Here is an 18,569-nt window from a genome sequence, read left to right as displayed (position 1 = left end):
AAGGCCAACTCATAGGCACTAATGTTTCATTCCTTAAAATCGCACCTGGCGCCGGAGAGATGGCTCAGTGGCTAAGAGCACTTGCTGCCCTTCCAGAAGATCACATTCGATTCCAGCCCCCACATGGTGCAGGGCGGGGGGAAGTCTGACGCCCTTTTCTAGCCTCTGTGGGCACTGCATGCACATGGCACAGATACAACCATGCAGACAAAATATCCACGCATGTAAAACAATAAAATTTACATTTAAAATAGCACCTAATAAGGTATGTAGAAGGAACTAATGATATATATATAATATATAATATATGTATATTTCAGTAGGTGAACACTTCATTGGGATGTGTAAGGTCCAGTGTTCCACTCCCTGCTCCACAAAAACAATATGTTCATTGTAACAAAAGTTAGAAACTTCCATAAAGCTCCACCACAGACCTTGTGAAGACTTGGAGTACCCACGCTTCAGGAATGTAGGTCATGCTCTGGACCTGTTTTTGCCACCATCGGAAAGAATGTCTCCAACAACTGCCCCTCCCCTCCCCAACAGAAGTAAGCAAGCTGACCAAGGGAAAGTAACATTAGCCCTAAAAATGTCATTCTCCCCTCCCCACCCCAGAACGGGATGTCCTAGCCATTTGCTAAACCCCTAGAGTAGCTCTGGGAAACAGAAGGCAACAAACGATTGGGACAGGACTGGGAGGTACTGGGTAGGAGGGAAGTGTAGAAGCGCAGAGACGTGAGGAAATGCGGGCAAGCGCTTGAGCTCCAGGCTGAAGGAGCACCAGGGCGGAGCAATGCACAAGTTGGGGGCACCGGAGGAGCTTGACCGAAGGGGGGCTAGGCGGAGCTCTGGGGCTAAAGGGCGGGGCGTGGAGAGCTCTGGGGCGGAGCGATGGAGCTTCAGATGCTAGTGTGTTACGGCGCGGGGGCGGGGCGCAGGGGCGCAGGGGCGGAGCGCGAGGAGAGCGCGCAGGGTTACAGAGGCGGGGCGTGGAGTGCTCGTGAAAGGGTCACCCAGCTTGGAGGCGGCGAGGGCGGGTACTAAGGAGCTCATGAGAGGCGATTGGAGCGGTCGGGGGCGGGGAGTGGAGAGCTCAGGGGCGGGGATTATGGTTCTCAGGGGCGGGGCTGGAGAAATCAGGGGCGGGGATTAGGGAGCTCAGGGGAGGGACCTGGAGGACTCAGGGTAGGATTGTAGAGCTTAGCGGCAGGGAGTGGAGGGCGCCGCGGGGAGACGGCGGCTGTGTAGTTGATAGACTGGGCGGGGCTGGGACGCAGGCGGGACCCGTGGGGACGCGAGCCCGGGCGCCTTGATGCCCAGACAGAGGCGACAGCGGGCTCTGCTTGGTCACGACCTCTCGACACCCTTGGGCCTGTGCACCCTGGCCGTCTGCCCTAGGTCCCCAGCCGGCCATGCCCACACCCGCGCCTCCCACCGAGCTGCTGCCGTGGGAGCGCGCGGTGGTACTGCTGTCCTGTGTGCTGTCAGCTCTGGGCTCGGGCCTCCTGGTGGCCACGCACGCCCTGTGGCCTGACCTGCGTAGCCGGGCTCGGCGCCTGCTACTCTTCCTGTCGCTGGCGGACCTGCTCTCAGCTGCCTCGTACTTCTACGGAGTGCTGCAGGACTTTGCGGGCACTTCGTGGGATTGCGTCCTTCAGGGCGCGCTCTCTACTTTCGCCAACACCAGTTCCTTCTTCTGGACCGTGGCCATCGCCCTCTACCTATACCTCAATATCGTCCGAGCTACGCGCGGGCCCTGCACGGACCACCTAGTCTGGGCTTTTCACCTCATCAGGTGAGTAGGAAACACTGCTTTGCCTCCAGGCCCCAGACCCAGACTTATGAGTCCCTGGCCTTGGGTGCTGTTCTGGGGCATTCGTGCGTTCCCTATCTAGGTGGCAAGGTGATGTGTCCTACTGGTAGTCATGTTCCCATGCATCCCCGAACCATGGAAGGATGCCCGACTTGCCCAAGAAATTGGAGCCAAACCTGTCTGAGCATCTGTGAAGAAGGTAGTCTCTGAGTCTACCCTAGCCAGAACCTCTCCCAGCAAGGTGTGGGTGGGTGCAGGACTCGCCCAAAGGGAGAGGCCTGCCGTTTAGAAAGGAACTGGGGCTGACAGTCTGTGCCCTTTGCATCCTACTTCACCATGGTCTGGCAGTCTCTGCTGCCCATAGAGAGAGGTTCCAGTCTGCAGGCTGGGAGATGAGTTAGGTGACCGCCCAGGCCTAAGAGCCCACAACTTACAATTTTATACCACAGTGGGTGGTGGTGCGTCCAGCCTCGGTCAGACGGTAGTGCGTCAACTATAAAATACAAAGAGGTATGCTTTTTAAGCAGTTCATGACATTTATAGACTTCGGGCCCTCATTACCTGCATTTTTCTTACACGTTTTTTAAAAAGATTTATTCATTTTATTTTATGTGTGAATATTGACCGCTTGTATGTGTAGCACGTGCATGAGTATCACATGTATGAGTACTTGGTGCCCTCATAGCTCACACACAAGGGCATCAGATCCCCCAGAACTGGAGTTATAGATGGTTGTGAACCATCATGTGGGTGCTGGGAATTGAACCCAGGTCCTCTACAAGAGCAAGACATGATCTTAACCACCTCTCCTAGCCATGCCCTCAACCATCTCTCCAGCCCATTCTATGTGGTCTTGGTTGTCGGGGATTCAGGTCAGGTGGCAGAAGGCTGGTCAGGATCAGGCTCTCGGCCACCTGGAGTCCCTGAGATGGGGAAACCCACCGCCCTGCACTGCTGCGCTGGTCTGCCCTGCTTTCATGATTGTCGGCAAGAAAGCTGTACCCGAGGCCAGCCTCCCTCCTGTCCATTCAGAGTTTGAAATTCTCAGCAGCCTGTGCAGAGTTTAAGGCAGGAATCCTAAGGCTTGTTCACTGTCTCCTTGCCTCAGCTCAAGGCACCGGAGTCCGCCCTAATTATAGGCCCTGTCTATTAAAAACTTGAATGCTTTCCAAGGGCCGAGAGGGTAGTCAGCACTTCGGTAGAGACAGGTCACCTGGGTGTCACACGCAGAGGCAACAAGCTGGGAAGAGTCACTTGACCTCCTGTTTTTGTAGCTGTTGGAAGGAAGCTAAGGACCCAGTGGGTCCGAAAGAAACGAAAGAACCCTCTTCTCCACTGGCCAAGCAAAATCTTTGTACCATGTCATCATGTTCCAGCGTAGGGACCTACTGAAAAGGAGTCCGGGATTCCTCTCCCCTCCAGCATGCACCAGACACCAACTACGTCAGACACCACAAGTCCTCCCTGGCAGGGTTGAAGTGTGAACACAGGTGGTCAGTGGCACTGGAAAAGGAGCCCTTTCTTTGCAAGGACCTCTCTTCTGCTGCCTTCCTTTAAAACCTGAGAAAGACAGGACACTTTTTAAGCAAAGAAACAGAACCCTCTCTGTGGTCCCTTCAGAAGATGAGTTCCCTAACCCATGAGTTGGGAGTGCTCTGTTCGTCCGCATGCATCGTCTGCATCTCTAGGAGAGTTCTCCGTGATGCTTGGGGAAGTCTTCCTAGGGCTTGCTGTGTTCAGGAGACTTGCTAGAACCTGCCCAACAGGTTCACTTCTGACCTAGATCCTCCCACGCCGGTTGCTAGGGGTTCCCCGATGTACAGCTTTGGAGTGTCTCCCTGTGTAGCCTTGGCTGGCCTGGAACCTCCTGCCTCTGGCTCCCGTGGCTGCTGAGATTAAAGGCGTGTGCTACCACGCCCATCGACTATCCAGACTCTTCAAACTTTACAGCCTTGCAAAGGACTTAAAACGCTAACAGCACAAATGGATACGTCTGTGAAGAGTTCTTAAGAACCCCGTGTCCCTCCCCTCGAAAGTTACTTTGACAGAGTAGCAGAGTACCATTTTCTCATTTGAATTGGAAGAAAAATAATGCGAGTACTAACTGTTGTTCAGTATAACAATACTAAAGAGTTGGCAATGCTGGGCCACCTGCTTTCTTGGTTTTGTTATCCGGAGCAATCCTTGTAGGAAGCCCTGGCTCGTACCTCCAGCTCCTGTAATCCTATTGACCAGAGCCTAGCCTAAGATAATACAAAGTCCACACAATGCTGTGTGTTCCCGGGACTTGCCGAGGTGCTGTCGCCATCGCGAGATTTAGAACTGATTTCAATGTCCAACAATACAAGAACAGTGAGTCAAGAGACTTCTTTCCCATCCAAAATGGCAGGCCTCTATTACATGCTGGTGGCCGGTGCTCTAACTCGAGTGTTTACTGGTGTAGAAGAATGTGGCACCAAGGGTTGGAGAGATGGCTCAGTGGTTAAGAGCACTGGCTGCTCTTCCAGAGGTTCTGAGTTCAATTCCCAGCAACCACATGGTGGCTCACAACCATCTGTAATGGGATCCGATGTCCTCTTCTGGTGTGTCTGAAGACAGCGACAGTGTACTCATATAAAATAAAAATAAATAAACCTGAAAAATAAATAAGTTGGTGTATGCCAAAAGCATTCGCTTAGAGAGAGAGAGAGAGAGAGAGAGAGAGAGAGAGAGAGAGAGAGACCGTGGCACCAAAGGGAGACCTTTTCTGTTTCTTTTTTGGAGACTCTGGAGATTGAAGTTTGAGCTACATCCCCAGCCCCGAGAAATCCCATCCCCAAAACCAATTACAGGCATAAAACTTAGAATTCCAGAGGTGGACAGGACAGTCACCCACCACTCACAGAAGACAAATGGCCCAAGACCACAGAGTGGGAAGTGGGAGGCTTGGTGTGGACACTGATTCTGACCCACTCCAGAGTCTGCGCCCTTTATGAGTCTTCCTGGCTGGAATAACAATTACTTGAGCAAAACTTATTTTTAGCTTTGCAGATTTCCCGAATGTTAGCACCGTATCGTCTTCTGTTGTTTTTCTTGAAGAGACAAAGATGCTTCTCCTCCCTAAATGCTTTTGTGCACGGCGGCTCTCCAACAGAAGCACACAGACCTGTACACAACTACACCTGACACTGCCACCTGATGGGCAGACTTTCTCTGGCCTTTGTCTCTCTGAGGAAAGGTCTGGCTTAAGCATTGACGTGATTTTCATGTCTTTTTTTTTTTTTTTAAGTCTCCCCCGAGCTGGGGACCCAACCCAGGGCCTTGCCTTCCTAGGCAAGCGCTCTACCACTGAGCTAAATCCCCAACACCTTTCATGTCTTTTTATCTCCTCCATTCTTTCATTTCCGCGGCCATCTTAAATAACGCTGACTTTATTTGCACTTAGTATTGTCGTTTAGGGAGTGCATGTGTCATGGCACCCCGTCTATGGAAGAAGACAGCTTTGGGGAATCAGTTCTCTCCTTCCACCTTTCTGTGGGTTCCAGGGATTGAATCATCAGGCTTGTGCAGTAAGCACCTTTAACCCCCCACCCCCACCCCCAGCCATCTTGCTAGCCCGACATGGACGGTTTTGTTCGTTTACTTTTGTTTTTGTTTGAGTCCAATCCTGCTTCTACTTCAGACTGCTGTGATTGCAGGGCTGTGGCCACTGAGGCTCCCGTGCACCGCTGAGGGTCAGGATAAAACCCAGGCAAGCATTCCTCCCTGTATCCCAAGCTCCTGTTTCTATTTTGTTCAGACAGGGCCTTAGTCTGTAGCCTAGGCTGGCCTGGAACTCCATATGTAGCCCAAGTTAGCTTCAGACTCAGGGCAAATCCTTTGCCCCCCTCCTGGGTTCTGAGACGACTGAAGGGGTCACTGTACTGGACTCGTAACACTGGCCTTGTGAAGAGTTCAGCATGGCGATTCATAGGATGTCCCTTGGTTTTGTTAGTCCGCCGCTTCCTCAAAGGGTTTCGGGTTCTGCACTCTGGCAGGTTTCAGAAGTGCTTTGGAGTTCACGTGGCAAAGTGACATCGGCCAGGCATGGTGTGGTTATTGCTCTGTCTTTTTTTTCTTTCTTTCCTTTCTGTGTGGGTGTTTCGCCGGCATGTATGCCTGAATCACGTGTGTAGTGCCCAAGGAGGCCAGAAGGTGTCGGGTCCCCAGGGACTGGAGTTACAGATGGCTGTGGATGTGGGAGTCGGGTATTGAACCCAGGTCCTCTGTGTTAGCCCCCATTGCTCTTAGCTGGGCTCCCTCTCCAGCCCCTGCTCGACTTTGATCATTCCTGTTGCGCATCCATCAGAATGTGCTTCTGCGCTCGTTGGTTATAGCGCCCACCTGTGGCCAGGGCTGGAGTTGCCGGGGGGCGTGTCTTGAACTCATTCTTCCTTTAAGGCAACTGAGATAACCCGGAAGCTGTCTCCACCCTCCCCTTGGCAAGGGCTCCAGAGCCAGCCCGAGCTGATTAGCCACCTACACCCTTATCCCTATTCTGCCAGATCTGTTCTAGAGTCCTGTGGATGGGGGCGGGAAGTGGGTGTTGTCTCCAAGGATCAGAGGTAAGGGTCCTGCCTAAGCTGACCTCCAGCAGTCTGTGAGTGAATGTGACCGCAGTTGTATTGCCTTCTCTCCCTCACCTACCTCTGGCGCTCTGTTGGGTGACAGAGAAGAGTCTTGTGTCTTAAGTGTCATAAAAACTCTTTGCAAGGGGTTGGAAGTCGCGACTTAATGAAAAGGAACACAAAGGTAGGGTACCCCAAACATTGTAGGGCATGTCTGTAATCCCAGGATTTAGGAGGCTGAAGCAGGGGGATTGCCACGAACTCAAGGGCAGAACTGGATTTGGGGATTCCTCCTCCGGTGTCCCAGTGTCGCCTCCTCGCGAAGACTTGTGCTAGGGCGGTGGGGTGGCTGGGGAGAGACCCATTTCTGTTTGTTTTTGTCTTCTGAGAAGGTTTCTCAGCAAAGCTTGGCCTCAAGCTTGTTGTGTAGCCCTGTGAGCGATCAAACTCTTGATCTCCCAAGTGCAAGGGTTACAAAAGTGATCGTGCCCCAGCTTGGCTTTTGTTGTTGCTGAGGTCTGTCCAGTACTGTAGCCCAGGCTGGCCTAGAACTCGCTGTGTCGCACAGGAGACTGGTTTTGAGTTAAGGTCAGGCTTCTCTCCTTCACCTCCCAGCTGCCACGCCCTGCTCTCGTTCAGTTGCTGTCATTGGGGTCTACAGGCTGGGGGCTTAGAGCTGTTACAAGCGCTGATAAGGGAGGAGCAGGCTCTACAGAAGGGAAAATGTCTTCACATTTTCCTTTTCTTTCTTTCTTTCTTTTTTTTTTTTTTTTGGTTTTGGGGCCCGACCGATGTGCCTTCTTTTTGTTTACCACTTTCTTTCCCTCTGAGCTAAATCCCCAACCCAATCTTTTTTTTTTTCTTTTAAAGATAGGTCTCTCTAAGCAGTTTTGGCTGGCCTGCAACTCCCTATTGTAAACCAACCTGCCTGCCCCTTGGCTGGGAAGTGCTGGGATTTAAGTCATTTGCCACCTTTCCAGTTTGGGGGTGGATATATGCTAAAGTAGGTTGTGGGCAAAACATCCTTTAGTGCCCCAGTTGACAGCAGGTGGCAGGGGGTAGGGGGTTGGGGGAGGGGTGGGGGTGGGAGTTGGGGGAGGGGTGGGGTGGGGTGGGAGTTGGGGGAGGGGTGGGGGTAGAGGGGTTGGGGGGGGTAGGAGGTGGGGGAGAGCCCTGAGATAGGAGCTCCAATGGTCAATTCATAGAACAAAAGGAAATTCCTTACTTTTTTAGACTTGAGAGTGAGGAGGTCTCTGTGCTTAGAATGGAGCAGCCTTGGGGTTGGGGATTTAGCTCAGTGGTAGAGCGCTTGCCTAGCAAGTGCAAGGCCCTGGGTTCGGTCCTCAGCTGGGGGGGGGGAATGGAGCAGCCTCAGTTTAGCCGTTAAGTGAAAGTACTAGAAAGGATGTAACTCAGGAAGCCAATCCTAGGGCCCCACCCTACCTCAGGCTGTTGCACTTTATTGAGCTGCTTAGGGAAGATTCTGGATAGGAAGTACAGCACCCATGATCCCCTTTGGGCAGCAGCCTTCGGGGCAATACTCCAGGGCTTCAGTACCCCCAAATTGGAGCTGGTTTTTGATTGTTCTACCCAAAGCTCTTTTTCAAGATAATAAGGTAAAGTCTTAGCAGTAGAAAACCCAGAGCATGGCCCCAGGGACGGCCTCAGAGGCTACCTTTGATCCTTCCAAGTGTAGAGTTTATCTTTCTTCAGCCAGTGTGGCCAGGACCTAGTTGTGCAGGGCCGTCTGCTGGGGATTAATTAGAGTGTGACCAGGTATGTCGTGCATTGCATGGGACACCCCTCCCCCTCTCACAGCTGAAGCCACAGAATGACCTCAAGTCAGCCTTCCTAGAGACTGACCCCCTGAACCTCTCCCACGTCCTAGCTCTGCCCCAGGAGGGGGACAATGGGAGGCCATTGTCCAGGGGAAGCTGCCTCTTTACAGCCTCTTCTCTGTTCAGCCTGCTTCCCGTCAGCTCCTCCCCAGAGCCTTTGTAAACTGAAACATTGTTGCCTCAGGGTTTCCTCTATTTCCCAGACCCTAACTCTGTTGGCTTTTAAGGCTTTCTACAGTCACTGGGTCCTTAAACCAGAAGTTGCGATTTGGCACATAGAGGGGTGAAGGAAGACCCCCTCTTTGTTTCCTACCCGGTAGTTGCCAACCTCCAGAGTTCAGGAGGAACTGAGGAAATACAGGAATCAGGTTGTGGGAGGAGCTGGTGGCACAAACGATCCCTGGAGCCCACTTATAACCTGGGCCCTTAGTGGGATGGGCTGGGGCCTGGACAGGGACTCAGATGGCTCTCTGGAAAGCAGGGGGAAGCGTCTCCACTGAGCTCAGTGAATTGGGAGGAAGGATGCCCTTACAGAAAAGTGCTCTATTCTGTAACAGTTCTCCAGATGGGCAGAACTGGAATGCCCAAGGGGCCTGGTTCCAGCAGGCATCCAGCACACTGGTATTCTGAGGACAGCCACCTGCCTGTGGCCATCATATGAACTCCTAGTATGAGGGTGGTTTGCCCCCTCCCTGTGCACAATGAGTTTCACGCCCCTGGAAATTTGAAACTACGATGAATAGAGAGGTCCCAGAAGGGCTTAACTGAGGAAAGCCAAGCATCATCCTGTCCAGTTTCTCTTCTCTGGGCCCTTCTAGTTCATCCCTGGGACTTGTACTTCTAGTACATCCCTGGGAGCACAGCCTTGTAAGCATCTGGGAGACAATGCCATTTGTGAGCCAAGGAGAGAGGACCCAAGAGAAACCTTCTCCCTGACACCTTGAGCTTCCGGCTCCAGAGTCATGAGGGAGGAACATTGGGGCAGAGGCAGGCAGGCTCGGAGGTTAAGAGCATTTGCTGCTCTTGCAGAGGACCTAGGTTTGGTTCCTAGCATCCGCATGGCGGCTCACAGCTGCCTGAACTCCAGTTCTGAGGGATCTGATAGTCTCTTCTGGCCCCCCTGTGGAGTGCGTATATAAATATGCAGGCAAAACACACATGTCCACGAAATAAGTAAATCTTTAAAACACAAAGCTTAAAGTGCCGTTAGCCCTGAATGGAGGCAGAGACGGGCAGACAGGAAGCTGAGCATTCGGCGTGGAGTTGACGAGAAGAAGGAGGAAGCAACCATGCAGCACAGGGCGGGACACTGGTGCCTTCATCCTGCAAAGAGGTCCCTTAGTCACTGCTGGGGAAGCTGCAGGCTATGTCTTGTTCTCTGTGTTCTCAGTTGCTTCAGACAGGGTCTCACTATGTAGCCCAGGCTGGCTTCAGACTCCCGGCAATCCCCCTGCTTCAGCCTCTCCAGTGCTAGGGTTAGGGGCCTCTCAGTTTCATCTTAGATGTTACAGAAAATGAAAGTTGTGAGGCTGCCTCTTTTTCTGTGTGATGGAGATCACTCTCAATTCCTGATCACGGCTGGCCGGGGAGAGCAGGGCTCAGGGAAGCAGCCCTGGAAGGAAAGTCCTTTGTCTGTAGGGCATGGCCATAGGGAGTGCTTGCTATAGAAATGTAGAAATATAAGTGCGTATGCGCATGCGTGTTTTTTGGAAATTACGTGTATTTATTTGTGAGGGAGGGCATGGGTGTCCGTGGCATACACGTGGAGGTCAGAGGACAGCATGTGGGTTTCAGTCTGTCCTTCTAGTTTAGTATAGGCTATTATAATTGTCCTCTCAGCTTGTTTACGGAGGGTTATCCCGGCCAGACCTGTTGACTGTTAACATTCCCTCATGAGGACGTAGAGGTCACAAGGCCCTCACTTGAGTGCCCAGTAACTTCCAGCCACCTTCTGTATGGACCTCTGTCTAACATGTACCTGCCTTGTGGAGGGTTTAGAGTACATAGACCCAGAAAGACTGGATGGGGCGGGGCTGGGATCCATCTAGGTGTCCATGAGGAAGTCCTCATTCCTACTGAATAAAGGTAAGGCTTTATAGACGCAACCTTTTAGGGGAGGAACACCCACACCCCTATAAGTAACCCCTCACCTATGATCTGTTAGGAAGCCCCATAAATTCACTGGTTCTCAAGTCTCAGTTGGGGACCTCAGGAGAAGAGGTAGACATTGCTCGTGTACCCGAGGACACGAACATCCTTCTATTCGTGGCATGTATGTATACATGTATGATACATATATGGTGCATGAGTGGCACATATATGATGCATGTATGGCACATGCATGACACATGTATGGTACATATATGACACATGTGTGGTGCATGTATGATACTGTACACTATATGTAAGGTGCATGTTTGATACATGTATGTATGCATGTGCACACACTATACACACCCATCTACACTCTTCTGATGAGCCCCATAACAACATCACAGCCACGTAGCCCAGGTTGGCTTCCAAGTGCTGGGGTTACAGGCATGCATTGCCATGCCTGGGCTATAATCACAGCCTTGATGGCCGCCAGCACATGTAGGGTTGCCTGGGCTTGTGTGAGCTGTGTGAATTCCTCAGACAGTGCAGTCACCTTCCCCACCCTGCGGGAACGCTGCCCTGGCGTGCTGAAGCTAAGCAACCTGCCTGGGTGGCAGCAAACTGATAGTTTGGACCCAACCCACTGCATCAAAGTCGGCGCCCTCAACCCATGTGTCAGCTCCGTAAGAGGTATCCCTCTGGTTGGAAGGAAACGGGACAGGGCTTCTGGGATGGAGACTTGGGCCTAATTGTGGGGTGTTCTCCAAATGGAAAACATCAGATCCCATTACAGATGGTTGTGAGCCACCATGTGGTTGCTGGGAATTGAACTCAGGACCTCTGGAAGAGCAGTCAATGCTCTTAACCACTGAGCCATCTCTCCAGCCGGGTGTTCTAGGAGGTCACTTTGACCCTTACCAGACAACACTTCCTCTGCCTAAGAAAGGAGGCCTTAGGGCCAAGGGGATTTACCCACAGCCCATGGTTCTAGACTCTGGATTCCCCCAAATCCTGCAACCTCAATTCCCCTGAGTTACCAAGAAACTGGACAGTTTAAGCCTTGACACACATGCCGGTATTTGCAGAGTGGGGCCCACGCTCCTCTGGATGCTGGGAGAAAAGCTGGCCATGTAGGAGCTGAAACCACTGTCTCTGAGGAACACTGAATTTTTATTTTTTAATTATTTTATTTTTCAATATGACCGTCTTGCCTGTGTGTGTGTGTGTGTGTGTGTGTGTCTGAACTTGTGCCAGAAGAGGATGCTGAATCCCCGGAAACTGGAGTCACCAGTTTGTACCAGTCTGCAAATACCAGCATTTATGTTGAAGTGTAAACCCTCCTTCAGTCCCCTGAAAACCTGGGGGAGCTTGGGAAAACCCAGGGTGTGGATTGGGGATTGTAGGCTACCAGTAGGCAGTAAATCCCCTTGGCCCCGATGGTTGCGAGTTACCATGTGGTGCATAGAATCCTGGAAGAGCAGTCAGAGACCACTGAGCTGCTGTCCTTTGGGAGGTTGTTTTTGAGGGAGTCTCACTCTGTAGCCCAGGCTAGCACCTCACTGTGTAGTCCAGGTTAGCCTGGATTTCACAGTGGTCTATCCGTCTCCACCTCTCAAGCGTTGAGCTACAGGCAGTTACAGCATGCCCACTTTCGGTGGGGTGGTGTAGAGATAGCCGTTCCCTTCCTGACCAAGCCACATCCCCAGCCCCAAAGTCCTGGAATTCTAAATTAGAGCAGGCTTCCCTGCCCTTCCTGCCCTTCCTGCCCTCCCTTGTTTTGCAGGAGCACTGCTGCTGGTTTGGGGAGCACTGTCCCCTTCAGAGAGGACTCCAGTCATTTTTTGCCCATGCCGACACTGTAGGGTGTTATGGGCTAACCTTGGCACCTCTCTTTTCTTATGGGCTAACCTTGGCACCTCTCTTTTCTCATTATTCTTCAGCTGGGGTGTCCCGTTGGCTATCACAGTGGCAGCCGTCTGTCTAAAGAAGATAGGCTACGATGCCTCTGATGTGTCCGTGGGCTGGTGCTGGATCAACCTGGAGGCCGAGGACCGTGTCCTGTGGATGCTACTGACCGGGAAGCTGTGGGAGATGCTGGCTTACATCTTGCTACCTCTGCTGTACCTTTTGGTCAGGAAGCACATCAACAGGGCGGTAGGTGCCACTTAGGGGACAGGCTTTATCTCTGAGGAAGCAAGCTAGTGCTGGGCCATAGGGACTGTGTCCCTGGGCTGACCCAGTGTAGGTGTGACTTAGGGGCTGAGCGGGTTCACACTGCAGTAGCTGGACAGCCGAGCTGCATTTCCACATGGTCCTGCACTGCCCCCATGTGGCAAGCTCCGGTATTACACTAAGGATTTATGCTACTAAGCAGTTATGGCTGTCAGAATGGTGGAGACCACAAATCCACAGGGCTGTCCAAAAAGGGAGGCTTGTCCTCAGAGAAGTGGGAGCCGATAAACTGATAAACCGATCGGTAGCTAAAGCAGCGCACCAGAGAGGTTGCGCTGAGTTCAGACTCCAGCCAGTGAGAACCCCATTTCCTTCCATGTATTTAATGTACCTTTTGGGGAGGATGGGGTCTTGTTTTGTTGAGATGGGGTAACATCTCAGGCTGGCCTCAAACTCACGAGAGAGTCCCATCAAAGGTGTCCTTACGTTTCTGCTCCTGTTTCCACCTCCCAAGTGTTAGGATTACAGGCGCGCACCAGCACACCAGTTCGACAGTGCTGGGGCTGGCACCCAGGGCTTCATGCATGCTAAGTGGGCGCTCCATCAAATGCACTGTGTCCCGGAGACAGCATGGAAGTGGAGGACAACCTTAAACTCTTGCTCCTCCTGCCTCTGCCTCTCAAGTAATGAAACGAAGCTTTCCACCCCCTGAGATTTCAAGGCAGAAACTCAAGGAGGATGTGTCTTACTAGGTTGTTTTGTCTTTCAGTGCTTGAGGGCCTCTGCTTGCTTACACACTCTATCAGTGAGGCACGGCCATGGCTGTAGATCCTTCCGATCTGACAGCTCGTCTGTCTGTTCTTTCTTTCTGTTTATTTTTATTTTTTATTTATTTTGTGACAAAGTCTCACGTTGTAGCCCAGGCTGGCTTTGAACTCACAGAATCCACCTGCCTCTACCTCCCCAGTGCTGGGATTAAAAACTATCCTGTCTAGCCCCGAGCAGACACTTCTGACTGACAGATATTTCTTGATTTGTGTTCTCGGGACCCCTCATTCCCATACACATTTACATCTGTCTTCTGAGACCCGAGTTCTCTGTTTAGCTGGTCCTCACCTGCGCCATGTCCTCGCCGGCTCCACTGGAGTCCTGGCTGGCGAGCAGGGCTGGCAGTGCGTCCCACACAGACGAGTGGCTGAGCCTTCCTGACCTGGGAAGATGAGGGCTGCTCCTGGAGAATGAAGCCCTGCCCCCAGCTCTACCAGGCTTCATCCTCTTGGTGTTTGCCTCTGTGCTTTCTAGAGCAGGCAGGAGCTCCCCGTTTGCCAGGCTGTCCTCTGTGTGTGACAGTTTTCCTCTTGCACTTTGGCAAGAGTTTTCAGAAGAGGAATGAAGTGGCCAGGGAGGTGGGAACATAGATCATGTCCTGTCTCAGACCCCTACGGGAGGAGGAAGTGGGTCCCTTTATCAGGTTGTTGCTGTTGAAGGTTGGTACTCAGGGATGCTAAGAACATGGCTGTCCCCTTACCAGGGCTTCAGCATCCTAGACCAGGCTCAAACCGACACCTTTCGATCCTTGGCCACTTCAGTCGGTTTTGCAGATTTGATTGTGATTTGAAGCTGAACATTTTTCTTGCCATGACATCCATCCCCAAGGAATGCAAGTGCCAAGACCGACTCCGTGCCTTCCTCTGCCCCTTCTGTGGGCGAGCCTGCACTCTGGGGATCTCGCATTGTGGAGCGGGCGGGGGATACGCCGAGAAACAAGGGTAGATGGCCTCAGAGGATGGAGGTTGGAAGAACCATGGGAAACAGACAGCAGCCAATGGTTAGGGTGGGGTCAGGGCCATTGGCGGGAGGTCTGGCTGTGAGCTTCATTCTGGATGTGACACTGGCTAAGGACTTGAATGTGAGGGGACTGCGGGAAACTGGGCACATTTTCCCAGATACAAGGACTGGCTGAGACCTGGGGTCAGAGGAGAGCGACTTGGCTGGAAGAGCGAGCAAGGGAGAGAACGGGACAGAGGTCAGAATAAGCCGCACTTGCTTACCTTGACAGAATCGTGTAAGAAAGGACCGAAATGCAGCCTCCGAGGGCTTTGAGCGAAGGGCTTGACAAGCCTACATGACACCGTCTGTGAACCTGCCACCTGCGTTGGCTTGAGGTGGGAAGGAGAGAGACCAATTAGACACAGTGATCAGAAAGACAGCAGTGCCCGCCCCTGCCGTCCCTGGCTGGTGTGGGCACTGGGTGAGCACAGGCAATCCGGTGAGGGCCTGTCTGGCTCATTCACGCCTCTGCTCCCTTTTCTCCTCACAGCACCAGGCGCTCTCGGAGTACCGGCCCATCTGGGAGGGGCGCCAGCTGCAGCGAGGCTCCCCTACCTCCATGGCTGATAAGAAACTGATCCTCATTCCCTTCATATTCATCTGCCTCCGGGTCTGGAGCACCGTGCGCTTTGTCCTGACCCTCTGTGGCTCCCCGGCTGTGCAGGCACCGGTGCTGGTTGTTCTACATGTACGTCTGTTCCCATGGGCCCTGCCACCCTACAGAGGCATCTCAGGTCCCAGTGTGTTAGCAGGATGGGCTTATGGGAAGCAGGGTAGCTCACTGTCCCTTCCGTGTCCCAAACCGGGGGTGGTTTGGAGTGTCCACTCATCTTCAGCCACCTAGAGGAGCCCTGGCAGGGTTGACTGATCCTGGGTTCTTCTCAATGCAGAAGGCCTAAATGCAGGTCCAGGCTAGGTGGCCAGTTTAGACCTGTTCAGGACTCTCTGGTTAAGGCCACACGTCTGAGCTCATCCCACGTTTAGAGGCAGGGACGGGAAGGTCATGGGATTCATAGCAGCCCACCGACTCCCCCTGATTGCCTTTCTGTGTTTACGCCCTTCCCCACCCCCACAGGGCATTGGAAACACCTTCCAGGGAGGGGCCAACTGCATCATGTTTGTCCTCTGCACCCGGGCCGTCCGCACAAGGCTCTTCTCTCTCTGCTGCTGCTGTCCTCGGCCCCCCACCCAGAGCCCTCCTGGGGCTCCCATTCCCCCCAAGATGGGGGAATCTCAGGAATCCAGACGGACCCCAGAAGTGCCCAGCACTTGAACAGTTGGCTTCGCTCACCGTCCTCGCTGGTACTGCCTTCCTGGTTCCTGCTTCAGGATTCGGGGACCAAGCACACTGGAAGCCTCGCCTAGTGAAGCTCGGAGCCCGGTGGAGAGGCAGCCATCAGTGTGGACTCTTCTACCTCCCAGAATCACAGGCAGGCAGTGCGTTCCTTGCACACTCGAGTCCCTGGTTTAGTGGGGTTTGATTGTGTGAGCACAAAGACCGTGAGATTCAGCCATGCAGGATACTGCCCGGTGCAGGACACAGTTTCCCGGTGTCCCCGGGCCATCAGAGCTGTTTACAGATGGATCCACACCTGTGGACCCATCCCAGGCGTGACCGAACGTCTTCTTGGATCCCAGACATCACAGTATGGAGTCCAGGTTTGCCAGGGTGTTGAGAATCCCTAGAGACCCTGAGGGTAATCAGCAGTGCTGGTCAGCAGAAGGTAACGTCCTTAGACTAGGTCCCAAGTCCACCCAAGTCACAGGGGAATGCCGTCATTGATCAAAACCACCCAGGCACACGCTCATGGGAATCTCACGGAGTCTCTGCGTGGGTCCTCCGTCACCCCTCGATGTTTATTACATCTGAATTTCAGCACAGGCCAGAGTCCAGAGTCCTGGCCATTAGTCAATCACTTAGCATCCACGTCCCCTCCCAGTACTAGGAGAGAAGGTAGCTCAGCTCCCAGTCCCTGTGGACACCTGCTGTTCTCACAGAACCCTGTCCTCACGGTGACTCATACAGGGGTGAGTGGGGAGCGGGGTCTGGCTCTGCACTTTGCTTAGGAAAGGTGGAACTGATTCCACCCCGAAGGTCGATGTTTTAAGATTCAGCCTCGGGCTGGACCTGTAGCTCAGTGTCGTTTCCAGGTTGGTCCTAGCACCCAAAATACAAAGAGCTTCTGTGTTTTGTTTTGTATTTATCTGGGGGATAGGATTCTGAGATAGTTGCATTTTATTTTATGTTTTGAGACGGGGTCTCATGTGGACCTGCCGGCCTGGAACTTGCTAGGTAGATCAGGCTGGCCTCAAACTCACAGAGATCCACCTGCCTCTGCCCCCTGATGATTAGATTTTTAAAAAATGTTTTGTTTTGTTGTGTTGTGCCTGCTTTTGTTGTGTTGTGCCTGTTAGGGCAGGTGCTCTGCCACTGAGTTCTATCCCACCCCATCCCCCTTTTGAGACAGAATCTCACCAAGTTGCCTAGGCTGGCCTTGAACTTGAGATTTTCTTACCTCAGCTTCCCAGGAGGCTAGAACTGTAGCCTTGGGCTAACAAGCCTCGCCAGAGAGGGGCTTAACTGCGTCTCTTTTACTCAGTGTCATTTCCATCCACACATCCCTCGTTTCAGAAGGCGCTGCGAGCTGACTCGCAGGTTCTCAGGGTGGGGAGTGTGCAGTCAAGGTGAGGTAGCGCCCTTGGATTCTGTCAATGTCCCCACATCTCTCAGGAAAGGAATAGTCCCTCAGAGGGCTGTGTCCAGATGCTCTCTTTCTGGCTTCCTAAAGCATTTCTTTAGGAAAATCGACAAGAGGTAGGTTCCCTTTTGGGTGTCAAAGAAAGCTCCTCTCTCTGCTTACAAAACCAGAACTGTGTAGGGCGTCCTGAGGTCCTGTGAAGACATTACAGCCAATTTGTGCACTGTCAGCACGCAGCGGTAATGATCGCCTGGCTTCTGAAATGGATCGGAAATTCTAGGAATGCGTTTCCGGCGGAGGAGAAAATAACCTACCAAATACCACAGAGGAAATGACGTTGGGAGAAACCCAGCCGGACAGGGGCACCGTGGAGCCCTGGCTGTCTGGGGCCTTGCTCGAGGGAAGTCTTCGACAGGGACGTCAGAAAGCCCTGGTCCTGGAGCCTGGGGCTTACCCAAGCTTTCTTTTAATGGTTGATGCCACTGGCCAGGATTCTGCCTGTAAACCCTCTACAAAGTCTGCATTTGATTTTTCCCATCAGCTTCCGGTGCTGCCATGTCACCTCAGGTGGCTGGTGGTGACCCAAGGCTTGGTGCCTGGCCTCTAGCCCTAGGAGCTCACAGACATCACCCTTGGCTCAGCCAGTGACCAAGTGGGTCTTCTGGGCACCCAGGGTTTCATAATGGAAGAGGAAAGAAAGAGTCCTCAGGGCCAGGAGGGGCCTTAGCTCCTGTGAGGCCGCCAGCTCCCCTTCCCTTTGGTCAGCCTGGTGGGGTCCTGTCTCTGCCAGGTTGTTATTAATATTTGTCTGTCTGTCCCTCAGTCACCCAGATGTGACCTCAGCCTTAATGGGTGCTACAGCCCTTGCCATGCCCCCTCCTCCAAGCACTTTGTGAGCGTTCTGCTTCCCACCTCTGAGTTTCTGAGGCGCTGTGTGTGTGTGCATGTGCACGCGTGTGTGTACGTGTACGTGTGTGTACGTGTACGTGTGTGCGTGTGTGTGTGCATGTGTGTGCGTGCACATGCCTGTGTATGAGTATGCTCTAGCATTTAGCTGTTTTCCCATCCCTTTTTGTTCTGTATTTTAAGTTTTGAAACCTGGTTCGCACTAGTTGTTCAGACAGGCCTTAAACGGTTTTACTGTTTCTGGGATTGCAGGCCTATGCCACCCCCAGCCAGCTTTTAAAAGCATTTTAATTTGTTCTCTCTCTCCCTCTCTCAATCTCTCTCTGAAATAAAAATAAAAATTATTATGTGTCTGAAGTTCAGAGTACAAATGAGTCCATTATGTCTTTGTTTTTGTGTGTGTGAGTGAGTGTTTCACGTGTGTAAGTGCACCTTAGTGTGTGTGTGTGTGTGTGTGTGTGCAGTGCCCTTAGAGGCCAGAGAGAGTCTGATCCCCTGAAACTGGACTTGCAAATAGTTGTGAGCTCTGGGTAAAGGGAACTAAGCCTGGGTCCTTTGCAGGAACAGCTGGTGCTGTTCACTGTTGGGCTGGCTCTCCTCCGTCCCCCTCTTCAAACGATTCTGTGAGCTC

General features: G+C 52.6%; 1 protein-coding gene across 1 annotated transcript; it reads left to right on the top strand.

Annotated features, from left to right (window-relative positions):
- The first annotated feature begins 1,180 nt into the window (after window positions 1–1,180).
- On the top strand, window positions 1,181–16,720 carry Gpr157 (G protein-coupled receptor 157). The gene is made up of 4 exons (XM_032887519.1): window positions 1,181–1,795; window positions 12,272–12,485; window positions 14,824–15,021; window positions 15,409–16,720. The coding sequence occupies exons 1-4, from the start codon at window positions 1,413–1,415 to the stop codon at window positions 15,604–15,606; spliced, it is 993 nt and encodes a 330-aa protein (XP_032743410.1). The 5' UTR covers window positions 1,181–1,412; the 3' UTR covers window positions 15,607–16,720.
- Window positions 16,721–18,569: the final 1,849 nt, after the last annotated feature.

The sequence above is a fragment of the Rattus rattus genome, chromosome 1 (assembly GCF_011064425.1).
Source record: "Rattus rattus isolate New Zealand chromosome 1, Rrattus_CSIRO_v1, whole genome shotgun sequence".
Classification (NCBI taxonomy): Eukaryota; Metazoa; Chordata; class Mammalia; order Rodentia; family Muridae; genus Rattus; species Rattus rattus.
Note: the sequence above shows the minus strand (reverse complement) of the source record. Positions and strands in the feature narration are given on the sequence as shown.